The 26,465-nt window shown below is 38.3% G+C and overlaps 1 protein-coding gene across 1 annotated transcript in view; it reads left to right on the top strand.

The window, feature by feature from the left end:
- WASL (WASP like actin nucleation promoting factor) overlaps nucleotides 1-26,465 on the top strand; it is an 84,864-nt gene that overhangs the window by 28,149 nt on the left and 30,250 nt on the right. Inside the window, exons 2-5 of the mRNA XM_055421201.2 lie at nucleotides 13,541-13,675; nucleotides 16,280-16,366; nucleotides 18,281-18,377; nucleotides 22,972-22,995. Of these exons, the coding sequence (XP_055277176.1) occupies nucleotides 13,541-13,675; nucleotides 16,280-16,366; nucleotides 18,281-18,377; nucleotides 22,972-22,995 (343 nt within the window). The remainder of the gene's footprint in view (nucleotides 1-13,540; nucleotides 13,676-16,279; nucleotides 16,367-18,280; nucleotides 18,378-22,971; nucleotides 22,996-26,465) is intronic.

Below are 26,465 nucleotides of genomic sequence, written 5' to 3'. Positions count from 1 at the left end.
AAGATCCCCTAGGAATAAGAGTGGCATTGCTGCTACTTCCTCTGTCTTCAGAGGGAAATAAGCCATGCCTTGTAAGGGGCTTCTCGAAGTAAAGGACCTGAAACTTAAACTTAACTGACTTCCTGGTAAATCTGCCTGACTCCTTAGAGTATAGAACATGTATCTGGTTGAATTTTCTCTTTTCATAAAATTCCTTTTCTCTCATGCACTAGCAGTCTTCTGTTTTCCACTACCTTCACCACCTCCATCCTCTCCCTTTCCTCCCCAAGAATAAGGTAAAAATGTTAAACCAAATGGGATCCGTAGAGGAATAAAATTATATTAAGGGTATATGTTTCTTATAGAATCATTTAGATGGGATAAGGTAAAAATATGACAATATAGGAACTGTGATGAATCCATGGGTATCATGTATAGTGAACAGACAATAAATGTATCCAGAGCTGACCAATATATGACCTTTGACAAAACAAGGTGACCTCATCTATAAAATGAGAGGGTTGGATTATATGCTTGATAAATTTATGGTGAAATGGTATCAGACGATAATTTGGCCCTAAGATTCAGGAATACCCAAATCCTATCAGTGACCAAAATTTACCTGCCTTCCTACCCTCTCATTCAAAACTGTCATTTGCAAAGGAAAGTGGTAGTAGAAACTGTACACACACACCTATTAGTCGTTTGTTAAAGTGCTTGGGTTTCAGCTGGTAACGTTAAACTTCGGTTAACTGAGGTGAGCATCCCACGTTCGTTCCCTGAAAACCCAAAACTGAGCTTCAAGTTTTATTGTAATCCAGCTGACCTGGCAAGAGAGAAGCAGACAGAAAAGGCAATAGAAGAGGAAAAAGAACAACTTTTAAGTAAGTCCACATAAGCTGCAAGAAAGGGAGAGGCAGAAGAGAGCAAGCCATACCTATGTGCTGACACTTTTAACAGAGTCCTTACCTGCCAGTGTGTATGAGATGACCCAGTCTGTAATGAGATCAGTATTCCTCTCAGAGCCTCTATCTGTAATTATCTTTGAAGTATAAAATTAAGAGTACGGCAGGCCTTGTGTTTGGAACTCTAGCGTCTGTGATTTTGCTTGTGTGCAGGTAGTGCTGGGGGTCTGTGCCGTGAAGTGTACAGTGTATGTGTGAGCGTAAATCACAGGCACCGCGTGGGACGGTGTGCGGCGGGGACTGGTTGAGTGAGGGAGCTTCCTTTGTTGTGCAGCCTGGATCTCTTAGTAAGGCTTTTGTTTGTAAAGTGTCTTTTTAAATGGTTTCAAAAAACAGTGTGCTGCTAATGAGAGTGAGCTCTAAAACTTTATAATTTATGGGTAGTTTTTGATAATTTTACTGATAATTTTAAACACAGGTCCAATATAAATGGAGTGGAGAAAGGAGCTACAGTTACCTATTATATGTCAATGTGCTTAGTCACTCAGTCGTGTCCGACTCTTTGTGACTCCATGAACAGTAGTCCACCAGGCTTCGGATTGTGGGATTCTCCAGGCAAGAATACTGGAGTGGGTTGCCATTTCCTTCTCCAGGATTACTCGTCATACTTTTTAGTATTAATATCTTTAAAAAGTACTCTGCCTCTGGTAGCTATTGCTGCAAATGCCACCTAAGGTTTTTGTGATTTAAAGAGATATCAGGGCTTCCTGTTGGCTCAGTGGTGCAGAATCCACCTGCCAGTGCAGGAAACACGAGTTTAATCACTGGTCTGGAAAGATCCCACATGCCGCAGAGCAGCTAAGCCTGTGCACCACAACTGTGGAACCTGTGCTCGAGAGCCTATGAGCTGCAGTAAACATGAAGCCCGGATGCTCTAGAGCCTGTGCCCCATGATGAGATAAACCACCACAATGAGAAGCCCACACACTACAGCTGGAGAGTAGTCCCCACCTGCAGCAACAGAGACCCAGCACAGCTAAAAACAAATAAAAATTTTCTAAAAAATCAGTATCTATTTATTTTTCACAATTGTAAGTATTGGCTGGGTGTTTAGTCTGCTCCTGTCACCTAAGCTCACTCATGCAGTAGCATTCATCTGGGGGCCATGTTCTCCATGTGATCTGTCACCTTGGTTTGAGGGCAGGCCACAATGTGCAAGGCTTTTCAATCTGTACTTTGCTGAAGTCTTATTGGTTAAAGGAATGATATAGGACTTTCCTGGTGGTACAGTGGATATGAGTCTGCCTATCACTGTAGGGGACGTGAGTTCGATCCCTGGTCTGGAAAGATCCCGCATGCAACAGGGCAGCTAAGCCCATGTGCCACAACCTCTGAGCCCGTGCACCCAGAGTCTGTGCTCTGCAACAAGAGAAGCCACTGTGATGAGAAGCCCATGTGGTGCTACAAAGGGTTTTCCTTACTCTCCACAACTAGAGAAAGCACAACAACAGAGACCTCAGTTCAGTTCAGATGTGTCCAAATCTTTGCAACCCCGTGGACCGCAGCACACCAGCCCTCCCTGTTTATCACCAACTCCTGGAGTTTGCACAAACTCATGTTCATTGAGTCAGTGATGCCATCCTACCATCTCATCCTCTGCCGTCCCTTCTCCTCCCGCCTTCAGTCTTTCCCAGCATCAGGGTCTTTTCCAATGAGTCAGTTCTTCGCATCAGGTGGCCAAAGTATTGGAGTATTCAGTTTCAGTGTATATTCAGGGCTGATTTCCTTTAGGATGGACTGGTTGGATCTACTTGCAGTCCAAGGGACTCTTAAGAGCTTTTCCAACACCACAGTTCAAAAACATCAATTCTTTGGTGCTCAGCTTTCTGTATAGTCCAACTCTCACATCCATACATGACTACTGGAAAAACCATAGCTTTGACTAGGTGGTCCTTTGTTGCAACCAATAAATAAGTGAATAAAGCAAGTCACATGACCCTCCCCTAGGGTCAGTGGGGGAAGGAGAGTGTATATATTGATAAAAGAACTTGGATACTGAGGGGCATCCAGGGCCAACAGAGGAACGATTAGCCCACTGTACCATATCTACAAACTGTATATCTCTGTTTGAAGATACCTCTCTCAACCAGAGAGAGGGATGTTTGATGTTGTTTCAGCATTGTCTTTAACTTCATGCACACCACTGTCTTATCTCCCACCCCACACAGCTTCTAAAACTCTGCTAGCACTTCCCATGATAGGGTCTTTGTTGCTTTGTCTACCTAGGGTGCTGCTTCCTTTCCACTTAACTGCAAACTCTTTGCTCATCTGACTCATCGCTTTTCACCCTTCAAGTACAGTGTCACTTCAGGGAAACCTTTTCATGCTAGGTAGCTTTTACACTTTCCTTGCATACTGGGTTTTTCCTTCATAGCATTTGTAATAGTTACTAACTGCCTGCCCATTAGAACTTACGTTTCATGAGTATTGTGTGTAATTCATTTTTGTGTTCAACACCCTTTTTATTCCCATCCAACCCCTATTTATCGCAAGCCTGTGTTCATATTAGATTGGTGCAATTTTTTTTGCATTGTTTAAATTTGCCTTTGATATTGGAATACATTTCTTAAATGCGGTTATATTATACATCATTTTAATGTGCATTTCTTACTTTATGTTTTTTTGCTAATGACTTACTATTTACAGTTTATTTTAGACTATGGAAATGATGTTAGATAAAAAGCAAATTCAAGTTATTTTCTTATTCAAGTTCAAAATGGATCATAAAGCAGTGGAGACAACTCACAATATCAGCAATGCATTTGTCCCAGAAACTGCTAACAAACGTATAGTGTGGTGGTAGTTCAAGACATTTTGCAAAGGAGATAAGAGCCTTGAAGATGAGCACAATGGCTGGCCATCAGAAGTTGACAGTGACCACTTAAAAACAATCATCGAAGCTGTTCCTCTTGAAACTCCTATGAGGAGTTGCTGAAGAACTCAGTGTCGACCATTCTATGGTGGTTTGACATTTAAAGCAAATTGGAAAGGTTAAAAGCTCAATAAGTGGGTACCTCACGTTCAGTTCAGTTCAGTCGCTTAGTCGTGTCTGACTCTTTGCGACCCCATGAACCGCAGCACACCAGGCCTCCCTGTCCATCACCAACTCCAGAGTCCATCCAAAGCCATGCCCATTGAGTCAGTGATGCTATCTAACCATCTCATCCTCTGTTGTTCCCTTCTCCTCCTTCCCCCAATCCCTCCCAGCATCAAGGTCTTTTCCAGTGAGTCAGCTCTTCACATCAGGTGGCCAGAGTATTCCAGTTTCAGCTTCAGCATCAGTCCTTCCAGTGAATATTCAAGACTGATCTTTAGGATGGACTGGTTGGATCTCCTTGCAGTCCAAGGGACTCTCAAGAGACTTCTCCAACACCACAGTTCAAAAGCATCAATTTTTTGGCGCTCAGCTTTCTTTATGGTCCAACTCTTATATGCATACATGAACACTAGAAAAACGTTAGCCTTGACTAGACGGAACTTTTTGGCAAAGTAATGTCTCTGCTTTTTAACATGCTATCTAGGTTGGTCCTAGCTTTCCTTCCAAGGAGTAAGCATCTTTTAATGTCATGGCTGCAAAGCTGACCACAAATCAAAAAAATTGTCATTTTGAAGCGTCATCTTTTTATATGCAGCAACACTGAACCATCTCTCAATTGGATTGTGACATGCGTTGAAAAGTGGATTTATACAACAATGGACAAAGACCAGCTCAGTGATTAGACTGAGAAGAAGCTGCAGAGCACTTCGCAAAGCCAAACTTAAACCAGAAAAAGGTCATGGTCACTGGTGGCCTGCTGCCGGTCTGATCCACTACAGCTTTCTGAATCCTCTCGAAACCATTACATCTGAGAAGTATGCTCAGCAAATCGATGAGATGCACCAAAATCTGCAAAGCCTGCAGCTGGCATTGGTTTACAGAAAGGGCCAAATTCTTCTCCAGGACAGTGCCTGACTGCATGTCGCACAACCAGTGCTTCAAAAGTTGAACAAATTGCACCAGGAAGTTCTCCTCATCTACCAAGTCCATCTGAGTGAGTGAGTGAAAGTCGCTCAGTCGTGTCCAACTCTTTGGGATCCCATGGATACAGTCCTTGGAATGCTCCAGGCCAGAACACTGGAGTTGGTAGCCTATCCCTTCTTCAGCAGATCTTCCCAACCCAGGAATCGAACTGGGTCTCCTGCATCGTAGGTGGATTCTTTACCAGCTGAGCCACAAGGGAAGCCCCATATTCATCTAACCTCTCGCTTAACGGATCCCACTTCAAGCATCTCAACAACTTTTTGCAGGGAAATGCTTCCATAACCAGCAGGATGCAGAAAATGCTTTGCAAGAGTTTGTTGAATCCTAAAGCATGGATTTTTATGCACAGGAATAAATAAAGTTATTTCCCATTGGTGAAAATGTGTTGATTGTAATGGTTTTTGTTTTGATTAATAAAGATGTGTTTGAGCCTAGTTACAATCCTTGGAAGGAAAGTTATGACCAACCTAGACAGCATATTAAAAAGCAGAGACATTACTTTGCCAACCAAGGTCCATCTAGTCAAGGCTGTGGTTTTTCCCGTGGTCATGTATGGATGTGAGAGTTGGACTGGGAAGAAAGGTGATCACCGAAGAATTGATGCTTTTGAACTGTGGTGCTGGAGAAGACTCTTGAGAGTCCCTTGGACTGTAAGGAGATCCAACCAGTCCATCCTAAAGGATATCAGTCCTGGGTGTTTATTGGAAGGACTGATGTTGAAGCTGAAACTCCAATCCTTTGGCCACCCAATGGGAAGAGCTGACTCATTTGAAAAGACCGTGAGCTGGGAAAGATTGAGGGCAGGAGGAGAAGGGGACAACAGAGGATGCGATGTTTGGATGGCATCACCGACTCAGTGGATATGGGTTTGGTGGACTCCGGAAGTTGGTGATGGATGGGGAGGTGTGGCATGCTGTGGTTCACAGGGTTGCAAATATTTGGACATGACTGAGTGAACTGAACTGCACTGATAATGATTTAAAATTCACGGTACAAAACTGCTATTACGTTTGCACCAACCTAAAAGGTGCTCTTTTAGGTTGATTGATTATATTCTTTGCAGCCAAAGATGGAGAATCTATATACAGTCAGCAAAAACAGGACCGGGGGCTGACTGTGACTCGGATCATGAACTCCTTATTGCCAAATTCAGAGTGAAATTGAAGAAAGTGGAGAAGACCACTAGACCATTGAGGTATGACCTAAATCAAATCACTTATGACTATACAGTGGAAGTGAGAAATAGATTTAAGGGACTAGATCTGATACAGTGCCTGATGAACTATGGATGGAGGTTTGTGACTTTGTACAGGAGATAGGAATCAAGACTATCCCCAAGAAAAAGAAAATGCAAAAAAGCAAAATGGCTCTCTGAGGAGGACTTACAAATAGCTTTGAAAAGATGGGAGGCGGAAACTGAAGGAGAAAAGGAAAGATATAAGCATCTGAATGCAGAGTTCCAGAGAATAGCAAGGAGAGATAAGAAAGCCTTCCTCAGCGATCAGTGCAAAGAAATAGAGGAAAACAATAGAATGGGAAAGATTAGAGATCTCTTCAAGAAAATTAGAGATACCAAGGGAACATTTCATGCAAAGAAGGGCTCGATAAAGGACAGAAATGGTATGGACCTAACAGAAGCAGAAGATATTAAGAAAAAATAGCAAGAATACACAGAAGAACTGTACAAAAAAGATCTTCACAACGAAGATAATCACAATGGCGTGATCACTCACCTGGAACCAGACATCTTGGAATGTGAAGTCAAGTGGGCCTTAGAGAGCATCACTACGAACAAAGCTAGTGGAGGTGATGGAATTCCAATTGAGCTATTTCAAATCCTGAAAGATGATGCTGTGAAAGTGCTGCACTCAATATGCCAGCAAATTTGGAAAACTCAGCAGTGGCCACAGGACTGGAAAAGGTCAGTCTTCATTCCAGTCCCAAAGGGAATGCCAGAGAATGCTCAAACTACCACACAATTGCACTCATCTCACACACTAGTAAAGTCATGCTCAAAATTCTCCAAGCCAGGCTTCAGCAATATGTGAACCGTGAACTTCCAGATGTTCAAGCAGGTTTTAGAAAAGGCAGAGGCACCAGAGATCAAATTGCCAACATTCGCTGGATCATGGAGAAAGCGAGAGAGTTCCAGAAAAACATCTATTTCTGCTTCATTGACTGTGCCAAAGCCTTTGACTGTGTGGATCACAATAAACTGGAAAATTCTGAAAGAGATGGGAATCCCAGACCACCTGACCTGCCTCTTGAGAAACCTGTATGCAGGTCAGGAAGCAACAGTTAGAACTGGACATGGAACAACAGACTGGTTCCAAATAGGAAAAGGAGTACGTCAAGGTTGTATATTGTCACCCTGCTTATTTAACTTACATGCAGAGTACATCATGAGGACCGCTGGGCTGGAAGAAGCACAAGCTGGAATCAAGATTGCCGGGAGAAATATCAATAACGTCAGATATGCAGATGACACTACCCTTATGGCTGAAAGTGAAGAGGAACTCAAAAGCCTCTTGATGAAAGTGAAAGAGGAGAGTGAAAAGGTTGGCTTGAAGCTCAACATTCAGAAAACGAAGATCATGGTATCTGGTCCCATCACTTCATGGGAAATAGATGGGGAAACAGTGGAAACAGTGTCAGACTTTATTTTTTTGGGCTCCAAAATCACTGCAGATGCTGATTGCAGCCAGGAAGATGCTTACTCCTTGGAAGGAAAGTTATGACCAACCTAGATAGCATGTTAAAAAGCAGAGACATTACTTTGCCAACCAAGGTCCATCTAGTCAAGGCTGTGGTTTTTCGCGTGGTCATGTATGGATGTGAGAGTTGGACTGTGAAGAAAGCTGATCACCGAAGAATTGATGCTTTTGAACTGTGGTGCTGGAGAAGTCTCTTGAGAGTCCCTTGGACTGCAAGGAAATCCAACCAGTCCATTCTAAAGGAGATCAATCCTGGGTGTTCATTGGAAGGACTGATGTTAAAGCTGAAACTCCAATACTTTGGCCGCTTCATGCGACGAGTTGACTCACTGGAATAGAGTCTGATGCTGGGAGGGATTGGGGGTGGGAGGAGACGGGGACGACAGAGAATGAGATGGCTGGATGACATTACCGACTCAATGGACATGAGTTTGAGTGAGCTCCGGGAGTTGGTGATGGACAGGGAGGCCTGGCGTACTGTGATTCATGGGGTCGCAAAGGGTCGGACATGACTGAGCGACTGAACTGAACTGAATCTTGTTTCTATTTTTCAAATGGGTGGTTTCTGTATTGGGTTGTTAGGTTACCATGGAACAAAAGTGTTGTTATAAGTTAATTATTGAGGAAATTACTCTTTGAGATCACTAATTATAAGAATTCAAAATTTTTTAGTTAATTTTTTTAATGGAGAAACAACCAAACTCCTTATCTTTCTTAACTTTTAAAATTCCATTTATGTTTCATATTAAAATTTCATGTTCAGCATAATAATGGGGCATTTCATATAAATATATCATCAGAGTAAAATATATTTAAAGCTTAGCTTTTATGTAATAAGAAAACTTAGGATTGATTTTCGCAAGTTAGATTTTAGGAACTTGGGGCTACAAATGCACATAAAAATAGCTGAAATGCTTTGACTAGTAATCTAGGCCATTGTGATTGCAGAAAAGACTTGTTTATTCAGTCAAATGATTTCTTTTTTCACAATTTATTTTTAAATATTAAATATCATTGAAAATGTCTGAAATTTTTTAACACCATTGTATTTTTTTATTAATAAAACAATAATCATTTTAGACAATTGTTAAGTATTACATCATAGTACTTGTTGTAGACAGTTGGTTGTCAAGTAAGTCCTGATATTTTTCAGTCTTTTCCCTGTCAGATGATTCTATAATAAAGAGATGTCTGTTTTCTTTACTTAAAATTCTTATTCTGACCTGTTATATAGTGTGGTGGTTCTGATAGTGTGATTTGAGTCTTATTCAAGATGAAACCCCTTTTAACAAAGTATTTATATAGAGGTACTCGGAAGAAGTGGCAGTTTCCTTAGTCATGGGTCAGTGCAGTGGCTAGTATGTGTTTAGGGAGGTAGCACTGACTCTGAGAAGAGAGCCTGCTTCCTAAGACTGTCCTGACTGTGGGAGGGGATGAACAATTCCCCCCTTGTTATGAATCATTTGTGCTTTAAACTTTTTCTATTTCAAGATAATTTCGTACTTACAGAAAAGTTTTAAATGCAGTACAAAGAATTCCTGTATACCCTTCAAATATGTTTGTCAAGTGTTTATAACATTTTACCATGGTTTTATCTATGTGTATATATATGTGCATATTATTCTTTTCTGAATCATGATATGATGCCCAAATATTTGAGGATGTGTATCCTAAAGAAAGGTCAATCTCTTTGCATTATCATAGTATCATTATCAAAACCATACTATGCAATTTTTAATTTAAAATGTGTTTGCTTACTTGGGGCAAAGTTCAGGTGAAGTCGAATATAAACTTATAAAACTTTTAGGTACTTAAGGGAATTACAGTCTACTAATAATTTAGAAAATTATTCTATTTTAAAATAAGATGTGTGATGTGACAGGATTTTATACAGGCTATACCTGTGTTTTTAGAAACATGAAGGAAAAGCAGTCATTTCAACCTAGAGAATCAGGGAAATGCTTCTTGACTGTTGCAGTCAACCCCAGAGAGGTGGAAGTGCCCTGCTGAAGGACAGTGGTAGGGATTCACATCCCCAAATTCATCCTCCATTTTATTTCTGTCCTTGACAGTAAAAGTTCTGAGGACTGATGAACTGTTGGAATAACTCAGCACTAAAATGTCAGCAATGCTTGAGATAGGTCAGATTCTGTTTCTGCGAAAGTTGATATAGTACTTTTTATTTACTTTTGATTATTAACAACTTTTCACCCTAACATTATTGAGCTTAAGAAACAGACTGATTTCCTTTCCTAAGCGCTTGTCCTTAGGTTGTTTTTCAAGAATACCTTCTTGATTATGAAAGACAAGAAGTAATTGAGTTGATTAGCTGTAATTACTTTAAAGGAATGGAAGGAATGTTTTTAAAAACTTAATTAAGCTACTGTCAATCTAGAGTTTTAGGGATAGTCACTATTTTTATTATTTCTGGCATTTGTATATTAAATGTTATGCTGGTCTTTATAATTATTCTGAGTTAATCAGAAAAGGCTTTTATAAGGTGCTGTAATATATAGTTTTCAGACTTTGAAATAGGAATGAAATAGGCACACTTAGACTGACAGTAACATTGTACCAAATTTTAAAAATTGCATTACTGAAAATTGCTTATTAGTTGTGTTCTTTAATATTAAAATTTTGTAAATTGTTTTAGACTAAGGTTTATAATGCCAACCATACTTGTGTAGAGAATTATAAAATTGTTTCCCAATCTTTATATCTTAAAAGCTGATGTTTTAAGATTTTGTTTTACATTTATGTAAATGTTTAAATGAGATTTGGGGGTATTTGTGATTGTTAGTAAGTCCATATATACATCCAGACAGTGTTTTGCACTGTTAATGTTTGCTCCTTTGACAAGGGAATTTCCATAACGGAATTGCAAACTCTTTAATAATACATTTTTTTTTCTTTTGCAAGCTGTAACTTCTTGTTTTCTAGTTAAAAAATAAAGTCAGAAGCTTCTTAGGACTTTTTCTTGGTTTCTAGACTCCTGATTGTTTTTCTTTTTAGAAATAACCACATTTTTACAGCTCCATATTAAAAGAGCTGTAATTTATATGAATTTTCCTTGGAAAACAAATTTTCTCATCTGATTTTTTAAGTTTTCAACTTGATTTTTAACATCTTTGGTTAATAGATACAAAATATATTTTTCTGATATTTTCAATGCTAGGAGTTTAGGGTCAAGATGCCTGTGGAGGTGTCATGTTAAGACTGTACACCACAGCTCACTGGTATGTTCTAAGCAGGCCAAGCGCACACCCACATTCTTCAGTCTACTTTTTTAAAACCCAGTGTCCTAGTTTCTGAGCTGTCTTCATAATTTTTCAACTGGCTTTTGTGGAATTTTTCCTGCTGCTTTGTGTCCTGTTCATGACTGTCTATGAAATATAAAGATGAGTTTGGTCTGCAAAAGTTAAAAACATCATCAGTTACTGTTACCTGGGAAAGTCTTTCTGAAATTTTGATCTCTAGCAGAACACTGATTTCTGAGTTTATTAATTAGTCTTTGGAATTCTCTTATCAAGAGAAGGCATTCCCCAGGCATAGTTAAGTAACCCAAAACAGTTTCATCTCTAAATCTTAATGTAGTATATCTTTTTTTCACAATGCCCAGTATTCATTGAACTGATGTACCAAATCATAATTGTCTCCTATTTGTGGTTATCTAAATGTCTTCTGTTTTTAAAACGTAATTTATATTTATGTAAATATTTTGTTTTTATTTATATTAAAAATACAATTTTTGGTTTTATTTTATATTATTTCCTTAATTTCTAGTTTCGGAGTAAGATTTCTGGATCAGAAAAAAATTATTGTTTTTAGAGGTTTTATAAGTGCTGACCTGTAAATGGGTGTATTACTCTTACAAAAATTGGGATTGAATAGTTCCATGTTAGATTGTAGTATATAGGGAACAATTTAGATTTAAATGAAAGTTTCAATTGTGTCATGATATCGTCATGATGGAGTTGGCAGCCACAAAACCCTAATACATGTTCTAAGGTATCCATTGCACACAATGAATTAACTCCTTTCCTTTGCATCTAAAAGGGTAATGGGCTCCAGTTTCATCCACCTCATTAGAACTGATTCAAATGCATTCTTTTTAATGGCTGAATAATACTCCATTGTGTATATGTACCAAAGCTTTCTTATCCATTCGTCTGCAGATGGACATCTAGGTTGCTTCCCTGTCCTGGCTATTATAAACAGTGCTGCAATGAACATTGGAGTACATGTGTCTCTTTCAATTCTGGTTTCCTCGGTGTGTATGCCCAGGAGTGCGATTGCTGGATCATATGGCAGTTCTATTTCCAGTGTTTTAAGGAATCTCCACACTGTTCTCCATAGTGGCTGTACTAGTTTGCATTCCCACCAACAGTGTAAGAGGGTCTATTATACAGAGTGAAGTAAGCCAGAAAGAAAAACACCAATACAGTGTACTAACACATATATATGGAATTTAGAAAGATGCAAATGATAACCCTGTATACAAGACAGCAAAAGAGACACAGATGTATAGAACAGTCTTTGGGACTCTGTGGGAGAGGGTGAGGGTGGGATGATTTGGGAGAATGGTATTGAAACATGTATGTTGTCATATGTGAAACGAATCACCAGTTCAGGGTTGATGCATGTTACCGGATGCTCGGGGCTGGCTTGCGGGGATGACCCAGAGGGAGCATAAAGGGAGGAGGGAGGTGAGAGGGAGAACTCATGTACACCCGGGGCGGATTCATGTCAATATATGGCAAAAGCAACCAATATAATATTGTAAAATAATTTGCCTCCAATAAAAAATAAATTAAAAAAAACAAAAGGGTAATGGGACAATTGGGACAATAGTCACTCAGATCATTTCCATATCTTCATTGTAGCTTTCAAGCAGTATGGCCAGGTGCACTTCACTTAAAATCTTCTTTCCCCTCAGTTTTACCATCGTTAAAAAAGGAGATGTTAGAATTCATCTTTCAATATATGTTCAAAGTTACCAGCACTGTAATTAATAAGCATAAATCTTGCTTTCAGATTTGACTTAGTACCTATATTTAAGGGGTTAACTATTTTATGGAAGTCAGACTTTACTAATAACTACTACTTTGTTGCTCAGCTGTTCATTTTGTGGGCTTCCCTGGTAAAGAATCCGTCTGCAGTTGTGGGAGATCTGGATTTGATCCATGGGTTGGGCAAATCCCCTGAAGAAGGAAAAGATTACCCACTCCAGTATTCTGGCCTGGAGGATTCCATGGATTGTATAGTCCATGGGGTTGCAAAGAGTTGGGCACAACTGAGCAATTTTCACTTCATTTTATTGGAAAACAGTATATAGTACTGGGAGTAAGAATACAGGATCTGAAGTTATAAATTGCCTGGATTAGAATTTCAGTTCTGCAACTCAACTGTGTGATATTGGGCAAAGTATCCTCTTTTACCTTGGGTTTCTTAAGCATAAAATGAAGCTTTAATAGTAATAAAAATTGAGTTATGTTTAAAAGTGCTTATTAGCACTTTCCTTAATGTTAAGCCTCAATGCATATTAACTTTCAATAATTATTTTTAGTATAATTGTTGTATTAGTTATGTATTGCTACATAAGAAATTAGTTCAAAATGTAGCTTGAAATAGTGATAAATATTTATTAATGTTTGCTACATAAGAAATTAGTTCAAAATGTAGCTTGAAATAGTGATAAATATTTATTATGTTTTTGTTTCTTCAGGTCCAGAATTTAGAAGCAGGTTGGCAGGGGGTTCTGGTTTGGTGTCTTGTGTGAGACTGCAGTCAAGGTGTTAATAGGGGCTCGGTTATCATAGTGTAATTTTGAATCTAATGGCTATAAATTTGATGTTTTGCAGACCATGTCTTCGGCAGTGGTACAGTTGTATGCAGCAGATCGGAACTGTATGTGGTCAAAGAAGTGCAGTGGTGTTGCTTGTCTCGTTAAGGACAATCCACAGAGATCTTATTTTTTAAGAATATTTGATATCAAGGTGAGTTTTGTTTTGCCTTCACTTAAAGTGTAGATGATTAGGTTTTCTACCTCAATTGTAATTTAGTATAGATTTGTTTATCCTTTATGTAATATTTAAATTATACTTAGTATATGAAGAGTGAAGCTTGGTTTGAGATATTGAAGCATGGGCATTGTGATCAAATTTGCAGTAAACCCTAAGCCAAATGTGAATAGTTCCCCATTTTATCTATCCACACGTTAAATGTTTTGCTGGTTTGTCTGTTTTTATTCTTTTGGATCTGGACTTTTCCCACATTCTCTTATTTTCTAGTGATACTCTTTTTATTCCATCCTGTCCATCACAGACTAGCATATATCGTTCTTGCAGGGAACTACAAAAGTGTATCTTAGTTTGGTGTGTTCTTATTTACTGTAGCCTGGATTTAAGGTATTATCTATACAATATCTATAGTAATGTATTTGCTGCCTGTTTTATGTTGTTTCTCAGCATAGGTATATTCAGATTTTCCCAGCTTTGTATCCCTCTGTCTCAAGTGTAAATCCACCTTGTCTTAGATTGGATGCCCTTTGTCAGGAACTCATCTCTGATAGTCACTGTAAAAATCATCTTTTTGCTGAGATGAAGTCTTTGTTTATCTTTTAAAATCTTTTCTGTGGGTAAGCCTCCTTACTTAATATTTATGTGTGGCAATAGTAGTTACACAAAAAAAATAAAACTAACTTTGAACTCCTGGACAGTACTTACGATTAAATAGGGTGTAATCAAACTGCTTTACCTTTCTGGGCTTTGGCTTATTTATTTGTAAAGTGCGATGACCATCTGGGTCTGTTGCAGCGTATTTCCCTGAGAGTAAGTAAGTTTAAGTCACTGCCCTTTGTAAATTAGTAATTTGTAACACCCGTTTCACATACTTCAAGACAGCTGAGAGATGTGGTGTACTCCTGTTATTAACAGGAGTTTAACCATGGCAGTGATTCTGGGATGTGGGGAACATATGCATAGTTTAAAAGACACTCCTAAGTCCTTTGATATATTTCTCATCAGCAAGGAGAAGCACTATTTAGAAAGCAGATCTACATAGAACTCCACTTGAGAAGAAGGGGATTCCATTATAAAGGTCATAATGTGTGTGGTGGTGGTTCAGTCGCTAAATCATGTCCAACTCTGTTCAACCCCATGGACTGCAGACCATTAGGCCCCTCTGTCCACAGAATTCTCCAGGCAAGAATACTGGAGTAGGTTGCCATTTCTTTCTCCAGGGGATCTTCCCAACCCAGGAATTGAACCCCGGTCTCCTGCATTGCAGGTAGATTCTTTACCGACTGAGCTATGAGGGAAGCCCCATTAGGTGTGTACAGCATTTTTAAATATTTTGAATTGGTGGTCTAGGTAGAACCTTGCATTTCAGAATAGGGCTGTGAATATATTTCCCTAAGCAGTCATCTCCAATTATAGATAACCATTGCTAAATACTTAAAATTAGCCACATTTTGTATTAAGGTTAATTATATTTCTTGTACTAGGGCTATCGATATGACAACCACTCATGGATCCCTTAACCATAGTTTAACCTGTACACTTTAATCGTCATTCTCTTCCTGCTCATGATTAATAGTACTTATACCAATATTTAATTAGGAGTTCAGTTAAGTCGCTTAGTCGTGTCTGACTCTTTGTGACCCCATGGACTGCAGCATGCCAGGCTTTCCTGTCCATCACCAACTCCCAGCGCTTGCTCAAACTCATGTCCATTAAGTTGGTGTTGCCATCCAACCATCTCATCCTTTGTCGTCCCCTTCTCCTCCTGCCTTCAATCTTTCCCAGCATTGAGGTCTTTTCTAGTGAGTCAGTTCTTCTCATTAGGTGGCCAGAGTATTGGAGCTTCAGCATCAGTCCTTCCATTGAATATTCAGGACTGATTTCCTTTAGGATTGACTGGTTTGTTCTCCTTGCTGTCCATGGGACTCTCAGGAGTCTTCTCCAACACCACAGTTCAAAAGCATCAATTCTTTTGGAAAATTAATTAACCAGAAATAATTTTGGAGAATTAATTAATAGTAATTTATTAATAATAAATCAATTAATTAGGATACCACTCTGCAAAAGGTAGAAATTCAAAGATTGTTAATGAACAGTACAGAGAAGGCATAGTTGACTCTCTCAGCATCTACAGAATTGAGGAAAAGAGAATGAAATCCAGTAATATTTGATAGTGTACACTGTAAATACTGGTGATAGAACTGTGCTTTGATAATCAGTGCATGTACAAAAGAATCTTACCACTTCTAACATTGATGATCTAGCAACTGTTCTAATTATGTATTTGACCAAGTATATATTTGGAGATGCTTGGCTAACAAGATTTTATCTTAGCATACTGAGGTCAGCTCACTTGGTATGTAATTTTTATGAAAGAAACATTATGCAATATATACTATTTTGTTGCTACTTATTAAATTATGTGATATGTTATTTATGTATTGTACATATATGTGGCCTGTAAAGGCTATTAATATAAGCAGTGCCCTAAAATGAGTCATCTCCTTTATTTTTGTTCCTTTTTTATTCCTAGAGGTTTTTCTATTGGTAACTCTTATTTCAACTTTTTTTTTTTTCTAGGATGGGAAACTATTGTGGGAACAAGAGCTATACAATAACTTTGTATATAATAGTCCTAGAGGATATTTTCATACCTTTGCTGGAGATGTAAGTCATATTTCCTTTATTTCCCTGTTTAGTGTAATTGCATTTACATTTGTCTGTGGAAAGTATGTGCTTTTTGTGTAAATCCATTGTATAAAATATAAGGAATTATTTTACTTTTAAAATAATTAAATTTATTTATTTATTTACTTTTATTTTACTTTTAAAAGCCTAGTCACAGATATTATGGCTTAATAGGAAGCAGCGGCTAAGATTTTAAGGGAAAAAAAAGTTTTCCAAGGGGAATGTAAATGTAATTTGGCATGTAGAAAAGAAGTTTCTTTTTCATCTTCTCTGTCTTTGGGCATATAGTTTTAACCTGTCTGAGTGATTTTGGACAAATAGTTTAACTCTCTGAATTTTAGTTTTCCTGTCTATAAAAATGAAACCCCTAATCCATGACCACTTTTAAATATTGAAGATTATATTGCCATACAAATTATTTTGTTAAAGAATAGTTCATGACCTGGAAGAGTACTAAAATACAATAGTGTTCCGTTCGGTTCCGTTGCTCAGTCGTGTCCGACTCTTTGCGACCCCGTGGACTGTAGCCTCTCCAATTCTTTGCAACCCCGCGGACAGTAGCCCACCAGGCTTCTCTTTCCATGGATTCTCCAGAAAAGAATACTGGAGGGGGTAGCCATTCCCTTTTCCAGGGGATCTTCCAGAGTCAGCGATCGAATCCAGTTCTCCCGGATTGCAGTCAGATTCTTTACTGTCTGAGTCACCAGGGAAAGTGAGACAGGGGGAACAGAATTTTGAAAATTTATTGCCTGTACCTGGGAACAGGGCTTCTTTGGTGGGTCAGGGGTAAAGAATCCACTTGCAATGCAGGAGATGCGGGTTCAACCCCTGGGTTGGGCAGATTCTCTGGAGAAGGAAATAGCAACCCACTCCAGTATTCTTGTTTGGGAAATTCCATGGACAGAGGAGCCTGGCTGCAGCCCATGGTGTCACAAAAGAGATGAACACAACTTAGCAACTAAACAATGACAACAACAGCAGCATACTGGGGGACAATGTTAGAAGGGTTTTGTACTGTATCCTCACAGGAGTTGTCTGAGGGAGGACTAGATTATGAGTGACTTTAATATTCTTTGTTTTCATATTTGTATTTCCTAAATTTTCTACAATAAAAGGTTGGCTTAGATATCTGTCTTTTCAAAATGTATTTTCTTCTTTCTTTGTTATTTTTCACATTTTTCTTCATTGTATGTAAATATATGTACATATATAAACGTGGACTAAATGCCATAATAATGTCAGTGTGTTCTCACACTTTTAATAATGTATGTGAATACCTATAATTAGGGCTTCCCTGGTGGCTCAGAGGTTAAAGTGTCTGCCTCCAATGCGGGAGACCCGGGTTCGATCCCTGGGTCGGGAAGATCCCCTGGAGAAGTAAACGGTAATCCACTCCAGTATTCTTGCCTGGAGAATCCCATGGACGGAGAAGCCTGGTAGGCTATAGTCCACAGGGTCGCAAAGAGTCGGACACGACTGAGCGACAGAATGGAACCGAACGGAACCTATAATTAAGCTGCAAAATAAAATCATAAAAGAGAAAGAGTTGATCTGCATTTGATCAGTGTTTCTAGTGTTTGCCTTTTCAAATCGAAATGTTTACAGAGCTCTATTGAAGGATCAAATTTTGTTCACTCTTTTTTTTTTAATTGAAGATGAAGTATCAGTTTAACATTTGAGTGTCTACTGTAACATAATAGTAGTCTTTTACTCTACCTTCTCCATGCTTTTTGCCTTCTTAAATTATTCAAGTGATAAAGTAAGTTCCTGTGTGCTAATAAAATGAAGCTTGCTTTCTTCAGAAATGTACTTTTGTTAGTTATTAACTTTTTTGTTAAATAAAGCTAAATTTGTGGGTTTTGTTGTTTACCTTTTTTGTTGAAAATATTTCAGACCTGTCAAGTTGCTCTTAATTTTGCCAATGAAGAAGAAGCAAAAAAATTCCGAAAAGCAGTTACAGACTTGCTGGGCCGACGACAAAGGAAATCTGGTAAGCATTTTTTAAAAATTTTCTTTAAACAGGAGCTGGCTATGGCTTACGGGACAGATCTGTTCTACCATCTATTTTTGTAATAAAGTTTTATTAGAAATAACTATGCTCGTTGGTTTACATATTGTCCTTGACTATATTTTCTCCCACAACACGGTTGGGTAGTCATGACAAAGACTCTATGAAGCACAAAGCCTAAAGTAATTACTATCCAGCCCTTTACACAAAACGGGTTGCTAATTTTACCTTTAAAAAGTACTGTTTTTATTGTGTTTTGTTTTTTTTTTTTTTAGAGAACTCCAATAATCTTTTTTGTTGATAATATTTAACATACACTGACTCTTAATGTTTGCATTTTTATTTCATTATTTGTAACTCACATTTTAAAAAGTATTTTATATTTTGTGAACAAAGACTTTAGGCAAGCCTAGAAGCAGATATACAAAGTTGCAAACAAGATCTGTAAACATTGTTTTGTCTTTGCTTTATACCTAATGTTGTATGTTATAAAATCATAAGGAACTTAGTTTAATGCATGAGACTCTAATATATATAAGACATTAGCGAATGATGCAGGATAATATAGAACTTTAAATTCATTGATGTAGAACTGTTCAGTCACTCAGTCGTGTCCGACTCTTTGCAACCCCATGAATCACAGCACACCAGGCCTCCCTGTCCATCACCAACTCCCAGAGTTCACTCAAACTCACGTCCATCGAATCTGTGATGCCATCTGGCCATTTCATCCTCTGTCGTCCCCTTCTCCTCCTGCCCCCAACCCCTCCCAGCAGACTCCCTCAGAGTCTTTTCCAATGAGTCAACTCTTTGCATGAGGTGGCCAAAGTATTGGAGTTTTAGCTTTAGCATCAGTCTTTCCAATGAACACCCAGGACTGATTTCCTTTAGAATGGACTGGTTGGATCTCCTTGCAGTCCAAGGGACTCTCAAGAGTCTTCTCCAGCACCTACTCAACAGTAGTCAAATACCAGGCATTCCTGTTGTAAAGTGGGAGAAGGGTGATTAGGAAAGGTGAACCTCTCCAGAATCATCATCTTAAGCAGATCACTTGTAGGACAAATAGCTTATGGAAGATGAGACCAGAAAATAGATCCCCTTGAAACTAGCTATGCTCATATATTCCTTAAAAAGTCTTTTTTTACATCCAATTATACGTTACCCCAGTTTGAAAATCGCTGTATTCAAGGATCTGCTTTACCAGTAAGAGGGAATAAGTCATGAAAAAGGACAGGAATGTAAGGCATGTGTTACGTTTTATGCATGTTAACTTATTTTAATGGGTTTCCAAGAAGGAGGTAATGTACAAAATGAAAATAAAATGAACTGAGTTGTTGCCTCACTGTCATCATTATATCTTCTTTTTAATGAGTGAATAGAATTATTAAGCACCTATTGTTTTTTACTTCTTTTTCGAGCCAGGGTTGTTTACTGCTTGATTCCATGCTGTGGAAGAGTTTAATTCTGTGGAAGAATTTGAGGTTCAATTCCTATTTCAGTGACGTGTTGTGGTGCCAGGCCAGAGGCTCCCTGGAACTCCTTTTAGTCAAACTATCTGACCTTTTCAATATAAAAAAGAGTTTAAAACACTTCTTACCATAATGAATAATTGACTTTGAAACAGATAGGTCACCTAAAGTTATTTTTCACCTGGTGTAGGAATTCTGTTTATACAGTTCCTGAGCTTTTAGTCATAGTGTTTCAGAAGCAGAAAGATGGAAACCCACATGGGAGACAGCTGAATCATCGTTGGGCATCCTGTCATGCTAAGTCAGCCTTCAGCCTCGCCCCTCTTTAACTTAGATGCATGGGGACCAACTTTTGGATCAACAAATATTTAGCCAGTTTTAATCATGCAGAGTACATCATGAGGAACGCTGGGCTGGAAGAAGCACAAGCTGGAATCAAGATTTCTGGGAGAAATATCAATAACCTCAGATACGCAGATGACACCACCCCTATGGCAGAAAGTGAAGAAGAACTGAAAAGCCTCTTGATGAAGGTGAAAGAGGAGAGTGAAAAGGTTGGCTTGAAGCTCAACATTCAGAAAACTAAGATCATGGCATCTGGTCCCATCACTTCATGGGAAATAGATGGAAAAACAGTGGAAACAGTGTCAGACTTTATTTTTTTGGGCTCCAAAATCACTGCGGATGCTGATTGCAGCCATGAAATTAAAAGACGCTTACTCCTTGGAAGGAAAGTTATGACCAACCTAGATAGTATATTAAAAAGCAGAGACATTACTTTGCCAACCAAGATCCGTCTAGTCAAGGCTGGTTTTTCCCGTGGTCATGTATGGATGTGAGAGTTGGACTGTGAAGAAAGCTGATCACCAAAGAATTGATGCTTTTGAACTGTGGTGTTGGAGAAGACTCTTGAGAGTCCCTTGGACTGCAAGGAGATCCAACCAGTCCATTCTAAAGGAGATCAATCCTGGGTGTTCATTGGAAGGACTGATGCTGAAGCTGAAACTCCAATACTTTGGCCACCTCATGCGATGAGTTGACTCACTGGAAAAGACTCTGATGCTAGGAAAGGTTGGGGGCGGGAGGAGAAGGGGATGACAGAGAATGAGATGGCTGGATGGCATCACCGACTCTGTGGACATGAGTTTGAGTGAACTCCGGGAGTTGGTGATGCACAGGGAGGCCTGGCGTGCTGTGATTCATGGGGTCGTGGAGAGTCGGACACGACTGAGCGACTGAACTGAACTGAATTGAACTGAATTTGGAAGCAATCTACTGTGCCCTCCTTAGGCCTTCACTTCTTTAGCTTAACCACTTCCATTTTGTTATTCCTCACATGATATAATTTATAGACTCATTATCCTGTATATTGTGCTCTGAATGCACAATAGATTTTTATAGCTTCTTCAAATGATCCACATTTAGAAAATGGTCCTGCTTCAAATATGATGTCCAGGTTTGAACGTAGTACTCCAACCATGGTATGACTAGTACTGTGATGCTAAAAACGTCCCTTGATATGATGAAACACTGTACTCATAACGTTTCTAGCAAACACTTCACACCATTCGCTCTCATTTTTAGTTCAACAAAAGGTTCTCTTTTTTCTTAACATGGTTCTCAGGCCAGGATAGTGTTATCTTTCTAAGTAATTGCTTTTTAGAACTTATACTCTGAACTTTACATTATCTCAGCATATTTCCATGTTTGTGTCACCACCAGCTTAAGAAGTATTTCCTCTCTGGATGCAGATGTAACATCACCTTGGAAACTAGAGATTTGACATTCATGGACACAGGATGTGCTTATATCAAATGTTTCAGAAAATTACTTCATCAGACCACCAGATGGAGTAATTCATTTGTATTTCCCATTGCCAGGATTTTCAAATTGTCCCTCAGTTAAATCCTATTAATTTTAGGATTGTGACTGTTTAGAAACTAAATATTTTATTATATTTTTATTTATGGTATTTGGGAAATTTGGAATATTTTGTAAATATGATATTGGAAAATTTTGTATTACAAAAATCTGTGGAAATTGTATTTGTTGGAAATTCTTCAACCGCTTTTGAACTTTCTTGAAATGAAAATTGTGTCAAACCTATTATGAATGCAAGAGTATGAATATGAATGCAGCAGGTTAATAGCAGTTCTCTTGGTATTACTCCTACTTAGTTGGCTATATTTTTTCAGTGTTATTTCTCTCTGCCCCCGTGCTTAGGGATCTATAGGTGTTTTCATTAGCTTTATGCTTTCATTCAGTCCCATAGCTTTAAACACTATTTGCTGCTGACTCCCAAAATTTTATCTACCCTCTTTGACCTCACTCCTGACCTTCAGACTTGTGTGCTTCAGTTGTGTGTCAGAATAGCCTTCAAACTTATATGTCTGAACAGAACACTTAATCCAGGCTCCCCAACCCGATTTAGACCTGCTCCTACTCTCCTAGTCTTCCTTGTCCCAGTAAAAGACTTTGGCTCCACCTTGTCACTCTGGCTCACAATGGTTCTTCATAAACCCTATCAGTGAGTCCCATTGTCTCTACCTTCAAAAACATGTCTTGAATCTGTTTCTTACCACCTCTGTTGCTACCACCCTAATCCAGGCCACCGTCGTTTGTCATCTGGACTACCTAACGCTCTCACTTGTCCCTCTGCTGTCACTGTATGCCCCTTACTCTCTCTTTTCCACATAGTAACCAGGCAGAGCTTTTAAAAACAGATTAGATCATGCTACTTCTCCTGTTCAAAACCTTGTAAGAGCTTCCTATCATATATAAAATACAGTCTATATTCCTTAACCCATGCCTTGTGGGATCCTACATGCTCCAGTTCCCTGGTTTCCCTTTTGACTTCTCTCCTTCCACTCTTCCTTTGGGTCACTTCAGTCCAGTATTATGGTTTTGCCTTCATGGTGGTTCTCTCCTGAGGACCTTTAAATATGTTCCCTCTCTTGCTTTATTCAAATGGTGCCCAAATGTCAATTCCTCAGAGAAACTTACTAACCACTTGTAAGAATAAGACAGAGTTTAGATGAGTTAATTTTTTATGTTGGTTTTTGTATTACATGTGTCTAATAATATTCTTTCAATTTATTTCCTAACAGAGAAAAGACGAGACCCCCCAAATGGTAAGCTCTTCAATAATTATTGATCAAAAAAATTTTAGATTGTAATTTAATCCTTATAGAAACACATATCATAGACATTGTGCTCAGTTGCTTCAGTCATGCCTGACTCTTTGCAACCCTATGGACCGTAGGCTGCCAGGCTCCTCTGTCCATGGGATTTTCCAGGCAAGAAAAACTGGAGTGGGTTGCCATTTCCTTCTCCAGGGGATCTTCCGACCGAGGGATTGAACCCAAGTCTTATCTCGGGCATTGCCAGCCAGGTTCTTTATCATTAGTGCTGCCTGGGAAGCCCCATCATACACATTAATACTTACTATTTAATATGTATGATTAAACACTGTAGTTTATTGTGTTCTTTTTTTAAGATAAATAATAGGTGGGGACTTAGAAATGTACTGTTCTTTGGCTTTTTTCTAGGATGAGGGAAGACAACAAAGGGTGCTGTTCACTATTACTTACATCTTAATTCCTTATGTACAGTTGATTTAAGTTCAAAAATTATACAAACTGGTCTTAATGTCGTCCTTAAAAAAACAGTAAATTATCTCTCATATTTCTTCATTTTCTACTTTCATGTTTCTTTTTTTTTTTCTTATTTCAAAAGATTATTTTGCACTGGGAATATGAAACTAGCCCCTTTCAGAATGAACACTTAACTGTTCTGGTGTGTTTAAATAAATAGTAGCTGTGCTTACTGTGCTGATGTGTTTAGAACACATAGTAGCTGCACATAATCCTCCTTAATTTGATAATGAAGTAATGTGGATTGAAGTATTAGTAACTGAAATAATGTAGATTCATTTATTTAAAATATATGTAGTTATACTAAAGAATAAAAACAGGATACTAAGATATAAAGGACAAGGTCCTAGATCTTTTGTGCAGAGTTTCATCCTGGGTCCCATAAACCCTGGCTGAAGTTTTGTGCTAAATATTGTATATATGTTCTTTTCTCTAGGGAGAGAGGATCCATGGCTTTCATCACATTGAAATGGGATCCCTGATCCTATGATAGTAAAGAACTGTTGTTCCAGGAGCCTTTGTTATAGTGGGGAATATAGCTGCTGCTTTTTCAAAGGCATCTCAATTCTCTCATCAGAATGTGGGATGATTATTCAGGGAAACACTTAATAAAGGACAAAGTTCTTAATATATGACAGCTGTTGGTGGTTATTGGTTTTTGTTTCTTTTAAACCAGTATATTACTGATTTTGTCCTTAAATTTGTTTTTGTGATATAATAACATGAACCAGACATTGCTGTGTTAAATTTTGGATTATTGACCTTATTATAATTTTTTTAAAAACTTGACTACCTTCAGTAGTACTTAATATGTGCCTAGCGTTATATACTTTGACTTTCTCTTTTGAATGGAAATTTTTAATACTTAGGTTACAGCACTGCTTGGGGATAAATAAAGTAATCAAAGTGTTTAGCATGGTGCTTAATACTAGTTATCGTGATGAAGACAGTGACAGTGATCATACTTACAGCTACCCTTTAATGGTCATTTGCTACCTGCCAGGCACTGTCCAGAAACCACATGAAGTAGCTGCTGTTATCCCTGATGTAGATGAGAAGACTGGCACAGATAGGTGACTTGCTCAGGGTCACAGAACTAGGAAAGGGGAGCAAGATTCAGTCTCAAGTGTTCCAGCTCCAGAGCCTGGACCCTTAACCACTGTGCTGTAACCACTGTGCCACATCAGGATGGTTTTGAAGGAGAAACGGAGACCTAGAGAGGGTGCGTAATATGCCTTGAGGTGTGCAGCTAGTATGTCACAGAAACAAAGGAAGCAGAGCCGCTGAGCCAGAAATCTTTCATCTGTGAACTTTTAATGTAGCATTAGAAGTTTTTCCACTTGTTGTGTGCTCAATATTTTGATCTCTTTTTTAATTCATTAAACTATTTGGCCTTCTGTGAGCATAGATTAAGTACCAGTGTGGAAGGTACTTAATACTAGTGTTAGCATCTTTAGGGGAAGTAATCTGAGATTATAAAGTGTAGATGTTGTATAAATGATGTAATTAAAGTTAAGGATGTAAGTACTTTTTGATTTTTGTAATTTAATCAATACATATAAAATATATTTTTGAAGAGGCACCTAATCCACAATGGTTTGAATTTGGATATTCTTTATGTGACAATGATGTCTTTTAATTTTATTACCCCTAGTAAGGAATACTCATAATTAAATATAGTTTCTTTCTCTGAAATGGTTCTTGGTTTTCAATCTTAAAATATAAAGTTTTAACCTTTTGGTACAGTGGTCCAGTAAACAGAATTCAGTAAACAGAATAAAAATGGTGTTGTTAAAAAATTATACATCATGTGTTGCCAGTATTTTCATACTTACTTATTTATAAGATACACATACAATTATTAATAGAAATTTTCATATTTTTCCCTGCAGTGCAGTTGCTTGCCTTGCTCTCCCCATGGTGACTCAGGAAGGTGGCCTATTGCTTTTCTGCATTTGCTGCGCTGCCACTAGGTGGCGCTGGATACTTTTAACTGCCTTGCAGAGTCCGTGCAGGGGCTTTGTCCCAATCCTCATTTCCGTCAGTCTAGCTTTCCACTTTCACACATTGGAGAAGGAAATGGCAACCCACTCCATTGTTCTTGCCTGGAGAATCCCAGGGACGGGGGAGTCTGGTGGGCTTCCATCTATGGGGTCACACAGAGTCGGACATGACTGAAGTGACTTAGCAGCAGCAGCAGCTGACCTTTTCAAATTGTAACTGTAAAAAAGACACTTTATGTAGAAGGAACATGTATTCCTGTCCTAAAGTACAATTAGGACAAGTGTTTTCCTCATTAACTCCTAATCCATACACTTTTCTTTTTTTTTTTCTTTATTGGTCAACCTCACCTTTTAACTTAGACGCTTTCCAGTGATTTGTTCTCAGCTTCATGACTGCTTGACATCAGAGGTCTCTAGGCCACCTGTTTCTCAACTATTTTACCTTGGTGTGAGCTCTCTGCTTTTTATGTAATTAAGCGGAAGAGTTTAGTTCTTTTAGTTTTAAATTTAACTAGAAATGCTGTTCAGTGAGAATGTTTAAAAAACCTTTTCTCTGATAGTTGTCATTCATCAGAAGAAGGTAATTTGTCATAACTGCTTTCTGAAAAAGAAGGGAATCAGCCCCCCTTCATTATGTATTTACATAATACATGTTCTTAGAATGACTGTAATTTCAGAAATGGAATAAGTAAAGTTTACCAGAAATGATTTATTTCTGTTACCATATCTTTCATAAACTTTATTTTAAAATGATTCTGCACTTTATACAACTTATTAATTTTTTAGTCTGTCACATTTAAATGTTTAATTAGGCTTTAGAACATTATTTTAAATTTATTTCCTAACATATTCAAACTGTAAAGTAAGTGCTGTCAGCAGAAACAGCCAGATAGTCTCTTGAATGTGTAAAAAGCCCTTTTTTTCTAAATTTTGAAACTCATAACC

The sequence above is a fragment of the Moschus berezovskii genome, chromosome 3 (genome assembly GCF_049115385.1).
Source record: "Moschus berezovskii isolate FMDL1 chromosome 3, NW_MosBer_1.0, whole genome shotgun sequence".
NCBI classification, from domain to species: domain Eukaryota; kingdom Metazoa; phylum Chordata; class Mammalia; order Artiodactyla; family Moschidae; genus Moschus; species Moschus berezovskii.
The sequence above is the reverse complement of the archived record's forward strand: the minus strand, read 5'-3'. Positions and strand labels throughout refer to the sequence as shown.